At 51.4% G+C, this 19,961-nt stretch overlaps 1 protein-coding gene across 1 annotated transcript in view; it reads left to right on the forward strand.

Moving 5' to 3' along the window:
- Positions 1-19,961, forward strand: part of RSL1D1 (ribosomal L1 domain containing 1) — an 81,798-nt gene that overhangs the window by 32,289 nt on the left and 29,548 nt on the right. Inside the window, exons 4-7 of the mRNA XM_075317958.1 lie at positions 91-239; positions 13,656-13,757; positions 13,842-13,935; positions 14,255-14,359. Of these exons, the coding sequence (XP_075174073.1) occupies positions 91-239; positions 13,656-13,757; positions 13,842-13,935; positions 14,255-14,359 (450 nt within the window). The remainder of the gene's footprint in view (positions 1-90; positions 240-13,655; positions 13,758-13,841; positions 13,936-14,254; positions 14,360-19,961) is intronic.

A 19,961-nucleotide genomic window follows, 5' to 3' on the forward strand; every position in this document is an offset into this window, starting at 1 on the left:
ACCGGGGTCTTTTACCTTAAATCTGTACACAACCTTCAATAGCTCTTTGGAATGAAATGGGAAAAATAATACAAATATATTCGTTGATAGGTCATCCCTCTCAAAAAAATGAAGAAAGAATACAAACCATACGAAGCAAAGCGGCGATTGCTGGGCAGCTACGATCTGTTCCTTGCCGATTCCAGAATCCGACGACTCCTGCCGTCCCACATTGGAAAACACTTCTATAAAGAGAAGAGGTGAGTAGTTGTTGGAGCCTTAGCTTCTCCGTAGGGACCGTGATCACCGGCTGGGTCACTTCACTTAGGCTGCTCAGAGACCACAGGGGAACCTCTAATATTCGGCCGGGTTTTCTAACTTTACAATGTGGAATTGCCATGAAAGATGTTTGTAAGCAATTTACTGAGCATTAACGTGCCTTAAACGCGTCCCACAGCTTCAGTACGTCTTAAAGGGAACCAATCACCAGGATTTTTGTATATAACCTAAACCCAGTGCAGTACTGGCACTATCAGGCTGAGTCTATACATACCTGTAGTGGTCAGCTCGGAGGTTTAGGTTTTGAAATCCAAGAAAGTAAAGTTTATAAAATTAGCTGCTTGTTGAGTGACAGCAGCTGAGGATCAGATAATGTATTCAGTTATCCCCTCCCCCTGTGAGAATTAGCATAAGTATTATACAATCGATTCACTTTGTCTCTTGCAGGACCTGTGGTGAGGTCATACCCATGTGACGAGAAGGGGCGGGGCCTCTGCCAACAAAGCTGGATACCAGGTCACATGGATACGACCTCACACAGGTCCTGCAACAGACAAAATGAATCGATTGTATAATACTTATGCTAATTCTAACAGGGGGAGGGGATAACTATGAATATATTTGATCCTCAGCTGCTGCCACTCAAGAAGCTGCAGATTTTATAAACTTTACTTTCTTGGATTTCAAAACCTAAACATCCGAGCTGACCACTACAGGTATGCATAGAATCGGCCTGATAGTGCTAGTATAGCACCGGCTTTAGGTTGTGTACGAAAATCCTGGTGATTGGTTCCCTTTATTTCCTGACACATTCACAGCTAATTTTTAGTTTTAAGTTTTTTGTTTGTTTTTTTTTTATATTCTTGCTCTGCTGCAGACCTATGAGGGCTTGTGTTTTGCAAAACAAGATGTAGTTTTGAATGACATCCTTTATTTTACTATTTAACGTAAGGAAAAATGGCACAAAAACTGCAATTACAGTTTAATGGTAAAAAAAAAATATGCAATTCCGGCTTTTTTTAGGGTTTTATTTTTTTACAGCGTTTATCGTACAGTAAAAATGGCTTCAAACATCATTATGGAGATGCCCAATATGTAAAGTGTTTTTTTTTCTTTTAATATTTTATTGGCTTGACCTCTTCACAACACATGACGTACTGGGTACGTCATGGATCGTGTGAGGTTAATTCCCGCCGCCTGCCGTGGGCAGTCCACAGCGATCTGCACTTGTCTTCTGATTTCAACAGCTGACGTGTGACTGCCAGGCGCAAGTGGAATCGCGTTCCACCCGCACCTATTAACCCCTTACATCTCGCTGTCAAAATGTGACGGCGAGATGTAACAGCGCGCCGCGGTAAGCATTAACTTACCCAACGCCAGGTGACGTGATCACTTCACGGTGCTTGCCATGGTAGCACAGGGTCATGTGAGGACTCCTGTGGCTATCATGAGTCACTTTCTCTCACTGCCGACAGACCGCCGTGTATGAGAGTAATGCAGCTTTTCTCCAGATCTCAGCTGTGTAGCTGAGTCAGCTCAAGACACAAAAAATAAGCCGTCGCTAAGCAGTAGATCTTGAAAATTGAGAACGCTACGGGTTTCGGGTAATGGCACAAAAAGTGCGCCACTTTTTTTTGACAAACTTGTGAATGTTTTAAATCTCTTAGATAAAAGTGAACCTATACATGTTTAGTGTCTACGAACTCGCACCGACCTGAGGCATCACACCCACACATCAGTTTCAAAATTCAGAACTTTAAACCCTTCACCCCCTGGCGATTTTCTGTTTTATTTTTTTTTTTTTTACTCCCCTTCTTCCGAGAGCCGTAACTTTTATTTTTCCCCTCACCCATGACAGCACCACGTGAGAGAGGGATCCGCCCAGCGAGGACAGGAAACCATTCGGAAATAAAAGGGCGGTACCTCTCCCTTTCGTCAGTTGGTTTCCTGTCCTTGATGGGAGACCTTGTTCTGGAATACGGCGGTTGAAGTAAGAAGTTTGAAGTACAGAAGCTGTATTTACCCAGCCCCGTCCGGTGTCCGGAAAAGCAGGGTGCGTCCTGCGGTGCCGTTCTTCGGGGCTGGAAGCGCCGTCCACCAGCCCTTGGGGAACCTGGTGTCCGTGCGGGGGTGTGCGGCAGGGCCCATCAGGGGTTCCGGACCGCCGCTCCACCCCCCCCCTTGCGCTCCCTTGCTGCCTAGGACTTCCGAATGTGGCGCACTCTGGGATGCGCGCAAGGCATGCGGGGTACAGGAGGCGTGCTTGCGTGACGTCTCCTGAAGAGGATGGCGGCGCCCATGCAGCAGCAGCGGCGGTGTTTCAGGGCAGACTGAGTCTGGGCGCATTGAAACGGGGGGGGAGGGGGGGCACCTTTATGGGACCGGAAGGTGGAGGAGCAGCACGGGTGCTCGTGCCTACATCCCAGGATGGCTTCAGAAAGGCAGCAGCACTCTCTGGAGCGCCGGCAGCATAGCCGTATGAACAGTCACCGTTCTAAGTGAAACAGACCTGCCCGGCCTCAATAGCCAGAAGGGCAAATCCTCTTGTGGTTCCACGACTTCTGCGGGACCTGTGGGTGTTCCGACGAAGCCTCCAGGACCGGTACCCTTGATCTCCTGTGGTGGGTGAGTGATCTTCGTGAATGTCATCTGCATCATTAGGTGGCTCCTACACTCCATACGGAGTGTTCCCTGTGCAGAGAGCCGATATGGCCTGCGGGCCGAGTGTCGGAGACCCCTTGTGTGGGGCATAGATGGCAATGTCTCTGCTTCGATCTATGGATTGCTGCATGCGAGTTACAAATGTGTATATGTTGTGAGGTAGCGACCACCAATATGGTAAATGGTCGCTATATGTCGCAGTGGAGAAGGTCGCTGCGATATTAAACTGAAGAAGTTGCTATGGGACTTGTAGTTCCACAAACGCTTCTTTCTGCATATAAGGGCCAGGTTCCCTTTAATAAGCCCAGTGTGCTGTGCAGGTGTGGAGACTCAGACCTCCACCTGTGGGTGTGTCCAGTCTGATTAGGAGACTCAGTGTGTGTTCTGCAGAGTGTGAGAGCAGAGCAGGGAGCTCTGGGTGTATTGTTGGAGGCTGAACACGGGGCTCTGGAATTCAGTCTGGATTTAGACTGGAAGTAGTGTACAAGCCAGGCTGGTTAGTGCTGTGGCTACTTGACCAAAGCTCTGGAGTGGAGAGACAGACGGGAGTCTGCAGAGTGTCGCTGGGTTCTTGGAAGGAGCCACAGCAAGTGTTGTTCCCTGGCAGAGCCAGTGTGTACAGGCGCCACACTTCCGATAGAGACCGTATTGGACTGGAAGCCCACGGTATGTGGTTGTGCTATATTCTTGCCTTAAGCCAGGAGAGGCCTGTAATGTTTAATGTTTGCCGTTTATGACAAGTTTTGAAGATACTGTGTCGTCCTGTGGCCTTGCCTATGCCTACCTGAGCTAATTCTCACAATGTATTGCTCTATGGTTTGTAGCAGCCCTTTCCTTTGTGACAATTCAGCAACGGCAGCCTCCGCGGTTGGCAACAACACCCCTATGACATACAGCGCAAGTTGGGGTCCATGCCTACAGAATGACATGTACATAGTGACAACTCTGTCTTAACAGCTGTCACTAACAGTGGGGGCTTGTTACTGTCAGTTGCGGCACTCACTCTCCAGGTCCCATATGCACGTTCCTGTATGCACGCACTTGTAGGAAACATCAGCAGGAATTCTGAAGCCGGCAATTGCCAAATCCCTGCACGGCTTGTGATTTTCAGGATCTGGCTACAAACTATTGTAGATCAGCTGAAGGATAACGCTCCTCGGGAGTATATCTTTTTCTAGACTTACCACTGCTGCAGGGAGCAGCGGCATTCTTGCAGAGTCGTCAGCCGATGCTATCAGACTGGGGGCCCGTTGTGCAGGATTGTCTCATCTGGCCAGAATGGCATTATGGTTGAAGGGCTGTCCCATATGCCTGCACACCAAGCATGAATTATGTTCAGGGCCGTATGTCGATCTGCTCCTTTTGGTAAACAGCTGGAAGATGCGTTGGAGACCGTATCCGACGCCAAGCAGCCCTTCCAAAGGCTATCCCTTTTGTTCCAGCTGAGTAGATACTCAAGGTGTCAGAATAGGCCCTGGGGGCACTCTGCCATGCCATCATGTCTCTGAGACACGCTATATCCATGCGGGGCACTATGATATTGTGCTTACCGGCGGCTCCATGGGGCCTGTTCCACTCCAGGGCTCTCCAATGGCAAATCCTGTCTGCCAAACGCAAAAAAAAAAGGGAAAGCCCTTAGGAAGATATTTTAAAGGGGACGTCATTCTCTCCTTGACAGTCAAGACTTCCCTGCTTTTGTGGACGTCCATAGGCAACCTGTCTGTGGGGTTTCTGGCTACCTCGGCATCTGAAGGTGGTCGCTGCTGATGCCAGCCGGTACGGCTGGGGATGCTTGCCTCCAGGTGCAGATATCCGTGGGCTGGTGGTCAGCGCAGGAAGCAGCACAGCCCTCACGCCTCCTGACGCTAGGGTCTGAAGAACGAGCACTAAATTCCCTTTGCCCCCCCCTCCAGGGTCAGCTCGTTCGGTTGCTGTCGGTCACTCAGTCTACCGTCTCCTTCCTGAACCGCTGGGGTGGGGGGGGCACGATCCCCATCTTTCATTCTGGCATCTTACAGTCTTTACTGGGCGGGACAGAATCCCCCTCGGCTCTACACTTCACTGGATTCTACATGCCAATGTTCGTTCCATGGTCTCGTGGTAAGCTTGTGGCTTTGGATGTGTGAGCTTGTGGGATTGAATCCCGTTGGGCCCATTCCTGTAGTTGGCAGCTTACCTCAGGCGCCATCAACCGCAGCAAGGGGAATGATCTCTGAATCCGCGGATCTTTTTAACGGTAGTGGCTCTGTGGAGAATACCACGGAGGGACCTGTTTCCTCCAGGCTAAACTGGCATATAGACCTCTTGTTCCATGATCCCAGCAGTCCAGCCCTTGCGGTGAATGCACTTCCATTCCATGGACCTTCGGAATAGCCTATGCCCTTCCCCCTGTTGTCATGCTCTCGATGGTTCTCCAAGAGCTCGGGGAAGCTCGGGCGAGGGTACTTCCCCTCCCCCCCCCCTTCTGGCCCAAGGGGCCATGGCTCTCTCTCCTGAGGGCATTGTCTGTCCCGGATCCTGGGGTTCTGCCGGGGATTCCGGACCTGTTAGTGCAGTAACCTGTGTTCATCGTGCAGGAATTTTTTTTTTTTTATTTCACAGCTTAGAACATTTTTCCCCTTTCTTCGGCGCTCCATTGGGAGACCCAGACGATTGGGTGTATAGCACTGCCTCCGGAGGCCACACAAAGCATTACACTAAAAAGTGTAAGGCCCCTCCCCTTCTGGCTATACACCCCCAGTGGGATCACTGGCTCACCAGTTTTCTGCTTTGTGCGAAGGAGGTCAGACATCCACGCATAGCTCCACTGTTTAGTCAGCAGTAGCTGCTGACTATATCGGATGGAAGAAAAGAGGGCCCATACTAGGGCCCCCAGCATGCTCCCTTCTCACCCCACTTGCGGTTTGTAAGGTTGAGGTACCTATTGCTGGTACGGAGGCTGGAGCCCACATGCTGTTTTCCTTCCCCATCCCCCTGAGGGGCTCTGAGGAAGTGGGATCTTTCCGGCCACCAAGCCCTGAGGCCGGGCTCCATCCACAGACCCATAGAACCTGCTGGATGTGGAGCGGGAGTGCCGTTCAGGGACAAGGCCCTGCAACTTTCAGGTACTCTGTGTCCCCGTATGGCAGGCCACGCACACTCCAGGCTTGCTGGGTGTGCTAGTGCGCCGGGGACTATAGCGCTGTGCGCTGGGCTTATAATCCCTGCAGATTACTGGGGGACTTTACGTGTGGGGACCGCCGCGCCGACCGCCCCTGGAGCGGCGGCGCAGTTGCGACTTGTAGTGCGCCGGGGACGCGCCGACCGCGCTTTTACGGCGGCGGCGCTTCTAACTTTAGTCCCCGGCTTTTGCGGCCTAGCGCCGCTTCGTTCCCGCCCCCACCCTGTCACTCAGGGAAAGGGGGAGACGCTGTTCTATAGCAGCGCCGAGGGCTGGAGCCTTATTTGCATTCTCCAGCCCCCTTCACTAGACACAGTGGGCGCCGGGTTCCCGCTCTTGTCTCGGGCACGCCCTCGGCCCGCCCCTCTCCTCTGGACGCCGGCAGCCATTCCGGCACGCAGAGCGGGAAAACGGAGACAAGCGCTGAGCTACAGCACAGGATTCCGGCGCCACACACCCGCTTTTGTGCGGGCGGTAAGCGGCAACTAAAGTGCTGACCCACTAATGCCGAAGTGTCCTGTTGTACTTTTGTACGGTCGCTATTCAGGATGCAGACCTAGAAACAGCAGCAAAAGATCAGGGGTGCTAAAGCACAGACTCTATATGCTGCTTGTCTTGCATGTGCTGCAGTGTCATGTGTCCTTTATGCTTGTATGCTTTACATTGCACTGTAAGGGCTATTCTTGGCTGTCTACCCGCCTAGATGGCTAGACAGCGGCAGCAAACAGCAATGGTGCTAAGGCACAAGCTTTCAATGCTGCTTGGATTGCATGTACTGCAGAGTTTATTTTCATGCTTGTACATTCACTGCATGTCGCTATTCTTGGCTAATGCTCCTTGATGACTAGACAACAGCAGCAGAAAAGCAAGGGTGCTAAGGCACAAGCTTTCAATGCTGCTTGGATTGCATGTGCTGCAGTGGTTATTTTCATGCTTGTATGCTATACATTCACTGTATGTCGCTTGTCTTGGCTAATGCTCCTGAATAACTAGACAACGGCAGCTGAAAAGCAAAGGTGCCAAGGCACAGGCTTTCTATGCTCCTTGTACTGCATGTGCTGAAGTGTTTATTGTACTTCATGCTTGTATGCTATACATTGCACTGTACGGTCGCTATTCTTGGCTAATGCTCCTAGATGGCTAGACAGCAACAAAAAAAAAAAAAAAAAAGCATGGGTGCCAAGGCACAGGCTTTCTATGCTGCTTGTACTGCATGCGATACTGTTCCAGGACCCCCAGTGTGTGCAATTACTCAACGGGGTCTCTGCTACAGGTGGCCAAAAGAACCACCTGTGATCCCTGTCCAGGGACAGGGACGGAGTTGCAGTTTTCGCTTAGTCCAGACAGACCTTGGGCAATGTTGATTCAATGCCCCTGGCCACCCTGATTTCGAAACAAATCATGGCTCCAGGAGGGTCCCATGCATCCCAGGGTGCAGGCTCTGACACGGACGACAGTACCAGACGGCCTAAGCGAGCTCCCTAAGAACGGCCCTCGACTTCATCACAGTACTCTCTGTATGATGATGCAGACGTAGCTGTTCAGGACTCTGATCCTGACACCGCTCTCAATCCGGATACACCGGATGGTGACGCCATAGTGAATGATCTTATAGCGTCCATCAATGGAAGGTTGGATATTGCTCCCTCAGCTCCCCCAGTGGAGGAGTCAGCTTTACAGCAGGAGAAATCCTTTTTCAGTATCTCATGCGTATATTGAGTATTTTTCTGGCCACGCTGACTTCAGAGAAGCAGTTCAGAAACACCACGCTTACCAGATAAGCGTTTTCTCCAAACGTTTTAAGGATACACGTTATCCCTTTCCCCTGACGTGGTAAAGCGTTAGACCCAGGGTCCAAAGGTGGATCCCCCAATCTCCAGGCTTGCGGCTAGATCCATAGTTGCAGTGGAGATGGGACTTCACTTAAAGATGCCATTGACAGACAGATGGACCTCTGGTTGAAATCTGTCTGTGAAGCTATCAGTGTGCCGGTTGCTCCGGCATTCGCAGCCGTATGGGCACTCTATCCTATTTCAGCTGGGCTTGCGCAGCTGGTCTTGAGCACATGTACATCTGTGCCGCAGGTGGTGTCCTTAACCTCGCAATGTCTGCATTGCGACTTACCCTAGTAATGCTGTCCTGGAGGGATAGTCGAGGTTGGTCCTTCCCAGGCTCGGGCAGGTCCCAATTGTCCTCGTCCAAAAGGACTCAAAAGGCTCAGAGGGGCTCAGTTTCCGGCCGGGCTCAATCACGCCCAAGGAAGGCAGCAGGAGGAACCGCTACCAAGGCGGTCTCCTCATGACTTTCAGCTCTCTCTCTCCGCATCCGCGGTTGGTGGCAGAATCTCCCGCTTGGCGACATTTAGCTGCCACAGGTCACAGACCGGTGGGTGAGAGACATTTTGTCTCACGTGTACAGGATAGAGCTCTGTTCTCGTCCTCCGACTCGATTCTTCAGAACTCCCCCCCCCCCCTCCCCCCACCGAGCCGATGCTCTTCTGCAGGCAGAAGAAGTGGTAATCCCTGTTCCTCTTCAGGAACAAGACACGGTTTTTTCCTCCAATCTGATTGGGGTGCCAAAAAAGGGGTGGCTCTTTCCGTTCCGTTCTGGACCTAAAACTGCTCACCAAGCACGTGAAGGCCAGGCGGTTCCGGATGTAACCTCCGCTCCGTCATTGCCTCAATGTCGCAAGGAGCTTTCCTAGCATCAATAGACATCAGGATGCTTTTCTCCACGTGCCGATTGCTCCAGAGCACCAGCGTTTGCTACGTTTTCGTTATTGAAGACAAGCATCTTCAGTGCGTAGCCCTGCCCTTCGGTCTGGCGACAGCCCTACGGGTTTTCACCAAGTTCAGGGCAGCAGTGGGAGCAGTCCTGCACTCTCAGGGTCACTCTGTGATCCTTACTGGGACGATCCACTTGTCAAGGCACCCTCTCAAGAGGCATGCCGACACAGCCTGAACGTGGCGCTGGAGACTCTCCAGAGTTTCGGGTGGATCATCAACTTTTCAAGGTTACATCGGGCACCGACCCAATCGCTGACATATCTGGGCATGGAGTTCACACTCCCTCAGCGATAGTGAAGCTTCCGCTGGACAAGCAGCGTTCACTACAGACGGGGGTGCAGTCTCTCCTTCAAGGCCAGTCACACCCCTTAAGACGCCTCATGCAGAGGCAGTCACTTTCGCGCAGTTTCATCTGCGTCCACTTCAATGGGGCATGCTTTGCCAATGGGTTGGGGAGTCGACGTCCCTAGACAGGAACGTTTCCCTTCTCAGACGGTCAAGGACTCTCTTCAGAGGAGTCCATCCTTCAGATCAATGTTCTGGAAATCTGGGAGTTGTATCTTGCCCTGCAAGCCTTCCAGCAGTGGCTGGAAGGAAAACAGATCCGAATTCAGTCGGACAATTCCACAGCGGTGGCAGACATCGCCCACCAAGGCGGAACACGCATCGCCAAGCCTACCAGGCAATCCGGCGGATTCTGATGTGGGTGGGGGACAGAGCATCCACCATATCCGCAGTTCACATCCCGGGAGTAGGAAATTGGTAAGCAGACTTCCTCAGTCGCCTGGGTATGGACGCAGGGGAATGGCCTCTGCACCCAGACTGGTGTCAGGAAATCTGTAGCCGCTGGGGGATGCCGGACGTCGACCTAATGGCGTGTCGGCACAACAACAAGGTCCCGATTTTCATGGCGCGGTCTCACGAGCAAAGTGCTCTGGCGGCAGGCGCCCTAGTTCAGGATTGGTCGCAGTTCCAGCTACCCTATGTGTTCTACCTCTGGCACTGTTGCCCAGAGTGCTACGCAAGTTCAGCTCCGCTTGCCGCCGCGCCATCCTCGTCGTCCCAGACTGGCCGAGGAGGTCGTGGTTCCCGGATCTGTGGCATCTCACGGTCGGCCAACCGTGGGCACTCTCAGACCGGCCAGACTTACTGTCCCAAGGGCCGTTTTTCCCACTGAATTCTACGGCCCTGATCCTGACTGTGTGGCCATCGAGTCCGAGATCCTAGCGTCTTCAGGATTATCTCCAGACGTCATTGCCACCATGAGACGGGCTAGGAAGCCGGCGTCTGCCAAGATCTGCCACAAGACGTGGAAGATATTCTTATCTTAGCGCTCTGCTCAGTGAGTGTCTCCCTGGACATTTGCATTGCCTACTTTTCCTTCCTTCCTACAATTTGGTTTGGGAAAAGGTTTGTCGCTCGGCTCTCTTAACGGACGAGTCCCAGCGCTGTCTGTATTCTTTCAGAAGCGCATAGTACGACTTCCTCAGGTACGCACGTTCCTGCAGGGGGTTGGTAACATTGTCCCTCCGTACAAGAGGCCGTTAGACCCATGGGATCTGCACAGGGTACTACTTGCTCTCCAGGAGCCGCCCTTTGAGCCTCTGAGGGATGTCTTTTCACTTTCTCGACTGTCACAGAAAGTGGCCTTTTTTGGTAACGGTCACGTCTCTTCAGAGAGTGTCCGAGCTAGCAGCGCGGTCATCCAAAGCCCCTTTCCTGGTTTTTCACCAAGACAAGGTAGTGCTGCGCCTGATTCCGGGTTTTCCCCCTAAGGTGGTATCCCCCTTTCATCTCAGTCAGGATATCTCCTTACCTTCCTTTCGTCCTCATCCAGTTCATCGATATGAATTGGATTTGCATTTGTTGGATCTGATGAGAGCGCTCAGAATCTACTTTTCCCGCACGGCGCCCCTGCGCCGCTCGGATGCACTCTTTATACTTGTCGCTGGTCAGCGCAAAGGGTCGCAGGCTTCCAAAGCCACCCTGGCTCGATGGATCAAGGAACCAATTCTTGAACCCTACCGTTCTGCTGGGCTTCCGGTTCCATCAGGGCTGAAAGCCCTTTCTACCAGAGCCGTGGGTGCGTCCTGGGCATTACGACACCAGGCTACGGCTCAACAGGTGTGCCAGGCAGCTACCTGGTCGAGTCTGCACACTTTCACCAAACATTATCAGGTGCATACCTATGCTTCGGCGGACGCCAGCCTAGGTAGAAGAGTCCTGCAGGCGGCAGTTGCCTCCCCGTAGGGGAGGGCTGTCTTTGCAGCTCTAACATGAGGTATTTCTTTACCCACCCAGGGACAGCTTTTGGACGTCCCAATCGTCTGGGTCTCCCAATGGAGCGCCGAAGAAGAAGGGAATTTTGTTACTTACCGTAAATTCCTTTTCTTCTAGCTCCTATTGGGAGACCCAGCACCCGCCCTGTTGTCCTTCGGGATTTTTGGTGGTTTTTCGGGTACACATGTTGTTCATGTTGAATGGTTTTCAGTTCTCCGACGTTACTTCGGAGTGAATTTGTTTAAACCAGTTATTGGCTTTCCTCCTTCTTGCTTTTGCACTAAAACTGGTGAGCCAGTGATCCCACTGGGGGTGTATAGCCAGAAGGGGAGGGGCCTTACACTTTTTAGTGTAATGCTTTGTGTGGCCTCCGGAGGCAGTGCTATACACCCAATCGTCTGGGTCTCCCAATAGGAGCTAGAAGAAAAGGAATTTACGGTAAGTAACAAAATTCCCTTCTTTTCTACCACTGTTCTATGTTATCTGCCACTCGGGTTGCTGCTGCCATGATCCAACTCATCCATGCCTTTACAGTAGTTGTGACTTTCACAACTACATCTGGTGAGTATTATTGCTCCCTGTCCTCCTCCCCATACATTATTGAGGTAAGACCCTATTGCGCTTGTTTTTCCACAGCTCTTCCTTTACAGCTTAGAACTTGAGAGGTTGTTGCTGATGTGCAAGGGTTCTCCTCTGACCCGGTCTCTTCCTTGCTGAAGAGCAATAAACCGGTTACCACTACACTCTATGGGAGAGGGTGGCAAAAGTTCCCCTTCTTTGCAAATGGTCCCTTGGTTATGAGTTCCTATTCCATGCACATTGGCATTCTTGCAGACGGGGTTGCTCTAGGATTCTCAGTCTACACTCTATGGGTTCCTGTTCTGCCCTAGGAACCTTATCCATTGGAAAACTAGCAGCAAACCGGTGGGTTCAAGTTTATTGGGTTTGTGAGTTCATGCCTGAAAGTTCCACCGGGGGATCAAATTAGGGTTGAACGCCCTCACGAGTCCTCCCTTTTGAACCTATTGCCAAAAAAAACAAAAAAAATCTCCCTGACGTTGCTGACATTGGAAACTTTTTTTCTCTGGGCCTTGGCGTTCGCTCGCAGAATTAGTGCTTACGCTCCTTATCGGTAGTACAGCCCTACGCTCAGTTGTTCAACGATAGGCCGGGTCAGGTGTTAATAGGACCCTTTCTCCCAATGGTCGCCTCGATTCCATAGCACGCAGGGTATAATTTTCCCTCCTTTTGCGGCCATCCTACAAATACCGGGCTAAAACAGATTCATACGTTGGAGGTTCATAGGGCCCTCCTTCTCTACATCTCAGGGACACATAGTGTGGGGAAAACACAGTCCTTTTTCATAGCCCTGTCTGTAGTAGATAGTGCAGTTTCACACCCACAGACCTTATCTCTAGGTGGATTAGGAAGGCCATTGCTTAGCCTACTCATCTAGTGGGGCTGCCTTCCCTGAGGGCTTAAGGGCCCACTCCACCGGTGCGGTGTCGCCCTCCGGGGCTGAAAAGACGCAGGTATCTATTGACCGGATTTGTAGGACCGCTACCTGGTCTTCACATTCTCCTTTTTCTTCCGTCACTATCGGTTGGATCTATCCTCCTCGGCTGATCTCTCGTTTTGTAGAAGGGTGCTTGAGACGTTGGTCCCTCCCTAATATGTTATTCTCTGGAAATCTCTCACGTGGTGCTGTCATGGGTGAGGGAAAAACACCTCGGTTACTTACCGGTAGCCGGTTTTTCCAGAACCCATGACAGCACCCATATAGTCCCTCCCTTTTCATCTTTAGTGTGCACTATTCTGGGTGTGCATGTGTGTGTTATAGTTGGTGATAGAGTTAAGTTTTAACGTTTGTTGGAGGTCCTCTCAATTCTCGGTAATTAATTGACGAAGGGGAGAGGTACCGCCCTTTTATTTCAGAATGGTTTCCTGTCCTCGCTGGGCGGATCCCTCTCTCATGTGGTGCTGTCATGGGTTCTGGAAAAACCGGCTACCGGTAAGTAACCGAGGTGTTTTCCGATAATCTTGCCATATGAGGGCTTATTGTTTGTGGGACAAGTTCTACTTTTAAATGAAGCTATGACTTTTACCATATAGTGTACTGGAAAACAGCAAAAAAATTAAAAGTGCAGAAAAACTGTAAAAAAAAGTGCGATCGCGCAATAGTTTTTGAGATCTTTTATTCACTGTCAGTTTAGATGAAATCACTGTTTAATCAGCAGTAGATTATCATTACAGAACTACTTGGCGTGCTGCAGGTAGTGCAGCATATTCATGAGCTCTGTATAACTATGAGATCAGCAGCAGAGAAAACAGCAAACAGATCAGTAAGTGACACATCGCTGGAATCAGGGTCTCTGTCTCTACATTATGCTGCTCTCAGATGGGAGAGCAAAAACCTGCTGACAGATTCCCTTTAAAGCCAGAATATTAAATACGTAATATATAATTTTTATGAAGCATATTGTGTAATATTTTCTGTCTACTGTATGCAGGGAGCCGCTGTCTGTCAATCTGAAGCACAAGTACCTCGCTAATGAACTGAACCGCTTTATCCAGGGAACACAGCTTCATATCACCAACAGAGGATGCTGCTAGTAAGTCGGACACTTAGGCTTCATCTCCAAGTAAGATGAGGAGTAAGAAATCAATAACTTGTTGTTTGGTTTTTTTTTTTGCAGTTCTATTCGTGTGGGTCACACAGGTATGAAGGTGGACGACATTGCTGAGAACATACTTGCAGTTTCTCAAGTTGTAGCTGAGAAGTTGCCGATGGTAGGTGTCCTGCAGACGGCCGGGCCGCCCCTAGATGTGTAATCCAGGTGTCTTATTATAAAGGACTATCCCAAATCACCAGAGCAGTTATTGTGGCCTCGTATAGGACATAGATGTCATTGTTACTTGTGCCAGTAGTGTAGATCCAGATTGCCTGTGACTTTACTTTTAACTTTACTTTTAACTTTGTCATACTGAATAAACTCATGGTAACTCTAAGGTCAATGAGTATTTAAAAAAAAAAATGTATAATTTCCATACTCTGTCACGTCTATGGGCAGTAAGAGCTGACAGATTTTGACCTTCTCTTTCTTCTCAGAAATGGAAAAATGTCAAACTTCTTCACCTGAAAACTCAATCATCGGTGGCTCTGCCCATCTACAACTCCTCTTTTGACAGCCTGAATTCTTTAGGCTTGCTGAAGGTAGATATGTTTTGTTCTGGATTGTTTTCTGGTGTGTTTGATGTGCTCTCTAGCTTCTAGCAACATCCAAGATTTAAAGGGACTCTGTCAGCAAGCTTTACCTACCTCATCTGAGAGCGGCATAACGTAGGCAAAGAGATCCTGAATCCAACAATGCATCACTTAGATTTTGGCCGCAGCTGTTCTGATAGTCAGATTGTTTAGAAATAGTCATGTAGCAGAGCTGAGAGCTGTCCCGCTCACACCAGGCTCTCTATATAGATTGTACATTGACAGTGAGATACCAATCAGAAGAGGGAGCGTGTAGGACTGCCATGAGTGACATTGTAGTCACAGCAATGATAATGGTCTTGCTGCTTAAACATATCAAATAACCAATAGGTGGGACCTTAACAAGACAGGCATCCCTGAATTCTATGTTTTAACCCTTGCAGCATGCTGTCTTCAGCTTACATAGCAAAAACTGCTGACATTCCCTTCAATGTACTAGTATAGAAGTAGTAAATTACCCGATGTAGCAAAGCAAAATGTATTTTTTACCCTTTTGGTGCGTGTGTGCGTTTGTGTGTATGTATATATATATATATATATATATATATATATATATATATATATATGATAGATATATGTGTGTGTATGTATGTATGTAATCTATATATGTGTATACTATTTTTTTCATCATTTCATCCTACTTTCTTTGTCGCTCCATTGGGAGACCCAGACAATTGGGTGTATAGCTTCTGCCTCCGGAGGCCACACAAAGCATTACACTTAAAAGTGTAAACCCCTCCCCTCTGCCTATACACCCCCCCGTGCATCACGGGCTCCTCAGTTTTATTGCTTTGTGGAAGGAGGCACACATCCACGCAAGCTCCACATTTTAGTCAGCAGCAGCTGCTGACTATATCGGATGGAAGAAAAGTGGGCCCATAACAGAGCCCCCGGCATGCTCCCTTCTCACCCCACTCTGGTCGGCGGTGCTGTTAAGGTTGAGGTACCCATTGCGGGTACATAGGCAGGAGCCACATGCTGTTTTCCTTCCCCTTCCCTTAGGGGCTCTGGGTGAAGTGGGATCCTAATCGGTCACCAGGCACTGGGACCGTGCTCCCTCCGCAGCCCCTGAGGGAATCTGCTGGACAGGAGACCGGGTATCATCAGGGACAAGGCCCTGCTACTCTGAGGTACTCTGTGTCCCCTTGGGGACGGCGCATAGAGCGCCTGTGTGATGGACACTGCAGCAGCTGCTGGGTGTGTTTGTGCGCCGGGACTACCGCGCTGACCGCGCTTGTTTGCCGGCCGCGCTTATAACTTTAGTCCCCGGCTTTTGCGGCCTAGTACTGCATATTCCCGCCCCCGGGCCTGCCAGTCAGGGGTAAGGGCGGGACGCTGCAGTGGACGTCAGCGCTGAGGGCTGGAGCATACTTAGTATCCTCCTCCCCCCTCACTGAGCACCGTGGGGCACCAGATTCCCGCACTTTTACAGGCACGCCCACGGCTCCCTCCTCCTCTTTGAACGCCGGCAGCCATTGCTATCAGCACTTCAGACCCTGGAGAACTTCAGAGGGGAGACAACTCCGAGCTCCACAGCTCTGGGAGGCCCGGGCAGGGAATCTGGTGGTCACACAACCGCTGCGGGCGGTCGGTAAGCCGCACCTGTTACTAGGTGCTGGCCCCCCTGGGTGCCGAATTGTATATTTATATGCTTATAGTGTATACATTTACTCTGTACGGCCGCACTATTAGCTTTTGGCTATATACCCTCACTGATTGCTCTAAGAGGAGACAACAGCATGTCGTCCGCAAAAAGCAAGGGTGCCAAAGCACAGGCTTACTTTGCAACCTGTACCTCATGTGCGGCAATGCTACCTGCAGGTTCCACCTACCCTCATTGTGTGCAATGCTCGGCCCCTGTGACACTCACTCAGCCGGAGTCTCAGCCACTGGTGGGACCCCCGGCCCAGGTGGAACCCCCGGCCCCCACTGTCCAGGTGACAGGGACAGAGTTTGCAGTATTCGCTGACAAACTTTCTGAGTCTATGGATAGATGGTCTGCTAAGATACTAGAAGCTTTGCAGTCCAGACCTGTAACACAGGCCCCGGGCACTGTTGATTCATTGCCCCCAGGCCCCCCTCGGTCGGAGCAGCAAAGTGCTCCTGGGTCGACTCATAGGTCCCACGGGGAGGACTCCGACACGGACCTCAGTCCCAGACCGACTAAGCGGGCTCGCTGGGAGCTTCCCTCGACTTCATCTCACTGTTCAGGGTCTCAGCATGAGGACTCTCTGGAGGATGAAGCGGATGTGGCAGATCAGGGCTCTGATCCTGACGCCGCGCTCAACCTTGATACGCCTGAAGGGGACGCCATAGTAAACGACCTTATAGCGTCCATCAATCAGGTGTTAGAACTTTCTCCTCCAGCCCTTCCGAGTGAGGAGTCAGCTTCTCAGCAGGAGAAATTTCATTTTAGGTTTCCCAAACGTACACGGAGTGCGTTTCTTGATCACTCCGACTTCAAAGATGCAGTCCAGAAACACCGAGCTTTTCCGGATAAGCGCTTTTCTAAGCGCCTTAATGACACACGTTATCCCTTCCCCCCCTAACGTAGTCAAGGGTTGGGCTCAGTGTCCCAAGGTGGATCCTCCAGTCTCTAGACTGGCGGCCAAATCCATAGTTGCAGTGGCAGATGGTGCATCACTCAAGGATGCCACTGAGAGGCAGATAGAGCTCCTGATGAAATCCATCTATGAGGCTATCGGCGCGTCCTTTGCTCCGGCATTTGCAGCCGTATGGGCACTCCAAGCTATCTCAGCTTGGCAGTCGGAGATTAATGCAGTCACACGGGCCGCTACTCCGCAGGTTGTGTCATTAACCTCTCAGGCGTCGGCGTTTGCGTCCTACGCCATGAATGCTGTACTGGACTCTGCGAGCCGTACAGCGGTAGCATCCGCCAATTCAGTGGCAGTCCGCAGGGCCATGTGGCTACGTGAATGGAAGGCAGATTCTGCTTCCAAAAAGTTTTTAACCGGTTTGCCGTTTTCTGGCGACCGCGTGTTTGGCGAGCAATTGGATGAAATCATTAAACAATCCAAGGGTAAGGACTCGTCCTTACCCCAGTCCAAACCTAACAGACCTCAACAACGGAAGGTATAATCGAGGTTTCGGTCCTTTCGGCCCTCAGGCAGGTCTCAATTCTCCTCGTCCAACAGGCCTCAAAAGGGTCAGAGGAACTCTGATTCATGGCGGTCTAAGGCACGTCCTAAAAAGACCGCCGGAGGAACCGCTCCCAAAGCGGCCTCCTCATGACTTGCGGACTCCCCAAACCGCATCCTCGGTCGGTGGCAGGCTCTCCCGCTTTTGCGACGCCTGGTACCCGCATGTCCAAGACCGATGGGTGAGAGACATTCTGTCTCACGGTTACAGGATAGAGTTCAATTCTCGTCCTCCGATTCGTTTCTTCAGAACATCTCCGCCCCCCGAGCGAGCCGATGCTCTTCTTCAGGCGGTGAACACTCTGAAGGCAGAAGGAGTGGTTATCCCTGTTCCCCTTCAGCAATGGGGTCACGGTTTTTACTCCAACTTGTTTGTGGTACCAAAAAAGGACGGATCTTTCCGTCCCGTTCTGGACCTCAAACTGCTCAACAGACACGTGAAAACCAGGCGGTTCCGGATGGAATCTCTCCGCTCCGTCATCGCCTCGATGTCCCAAGGAGACTTCCTAGCCTCAATCGACATCAGGGATGCTTATCTCCACGTGCCGATTGCACCAGAGAATCAGCGCTTCCTGCGTTTCGCCATCGGGGACGAACACCTTCAGTTCGTGGCACTGCCTTTCGGCCTGACAACAGCCCCACGGGTCTTCACCAAGGTCATGACAACAGTGGTAGCAGTCCTACACTCTCAGGGACACTCAGTGATCCCTTACTTGGACGATCTCCTTGTCAAGGCCCCCTCTCGGGTGGCATGCCAACACAGCCTGAACATTGCTCTGGAGACTCTCCAGAGGTTCGGGTGGATCATCAATTTCCCAAAGTCAAAACTGTCACCGACACAATCGCTGACATACCTCGGGATGGAGTTTCATACTCTCCCAGCGATAGTGAAACTTCCGCTGGACAAACAGCGATCACTACAGACAGGGGTGCAATCTCTCCTCCGAGCCCAGTCGCACCCCTTGAGACGCCTCATGCACTTCCTAGGGAAGATGGTGGCAGCAATGGAGGCAGTTCCATTTGCGCAGTTTCATCTGCGTCCACTCCAATGGGACATTCTCCGCAAATGGGACAGGAAATCGACGTCCCTCGACAGGAACGTCTCCCTTTCTCGGGCAGCCAAGGCCTCCCTTCAGTGGTGGCTTCTTCCCACTGCCTTGTCGAAGGGGAAATCGTTTCTGCCCCCATCCTGGGCTGTGGTCACGACGGACGCGAGTCTGTCAGGGTGGGGAGCGGTCTTCCTCCACCACAGGGCTCTGGGAACCTGGACTCCGACAGAGTCCTCCCTTCAGATCAATGTCTGGAGATAAGGGCAGTGTATCTAGCCCTAAATGCGTTCCATCCGTGGCTGGAAGGCAGGCAGATCCGAATTCAGTCGGACAACGCCACGGCGGTGGCATACATCAACCACCAAGGCGGCACACGCAGTCGCCAAGCCTTCCAGGAAGTTCGGCGGATTCTGCTGTGGGTGGAAGCCACAGCATCCACCATCTCCGCAGTTCACATCCCGGGCGTAGAAAACTGGGAAGCAGACTTTCTCAGTCGCCAGGGCATGGACGCAGGGGAATGGTCTCTTCACCCGGACGTGTTTCAAGAGATTTGTTGCCGCTGGGGGAAGCCGGATGTCGACCTAATGGCGTCCCGGCACAACAACAAGGTCTCGGCATTCATGGCACGGTCTCAAGATCAGAGCGCTGGCGGCAGACGCATTAGTTCAGGATTGGTCGCAGTTTCGACTGCCTTATGTATTTCCTCCTCTGGCACTGCTGCCCAGAGTGTTACGCAAGATCAGGTCCGACTGCCGCCGCGCCATCCTCATCACCCCAGACTGGCCGAGGAGGTCGTGGTACCCGGATCTCTGGCATCTCACGGTGGGTCAACCGTGGGCACTACCAAACCGACCAGACTTGCTGTCTCAAGGGCCATTTTTCCACCTGTATTCTGCGGCCCTCAACCTGACTGTGTGGCCATTGAGTCCTGGATCCTAGCGTCTTCAGGGTTATCTCAAGAGGTCATTGCCACTATGAGACAGGCCAGGAAACCAACGTCAGCCAAGATCTACCACAGGACGTGGAGGATCTTCTTATCCTGGTGCTCTGATCAGGGTTTTATTCCCTGGCCATTTGCCTTGCCCACTTTTCTGTCCTTCCTTCAATCCGGAATGGAAAAGGGGTTGTCTCTCGGCTCTCTTAAGGGACAAGTCTCGGCGCTCTCTGTATTTTTTCAAAAGCGTCTAGCAAGGCTTCCGCAGGTACGCACGTTCCTGCAGGGGGTTTGCCACATAGTCCCACCTTACAAGCGCCCGCTAGAACCCTGGGATCTGAACAGGGTGCTAACGGCTCTTCAGAAACCACCTTTCGAGCCAATGAGAGATATTTCTCTTTCTCGCCTCT

This window comes from Anomaloglossus baeobatrachus, chromosome 7 (genome assembly GCF_048569485.1).
Source record: "Anomaloglossus baeobatrachus isolate aAnoBae1 chromosome 7, aAnoBae1.hap1, whole genome shotgun sequence".
NCBI lineage: Eukaryota > Metazoa > Chordata > Amphibia > Anura > Aromobatidae > Anomaloglossus > Anomaloglossus baeobatrachus.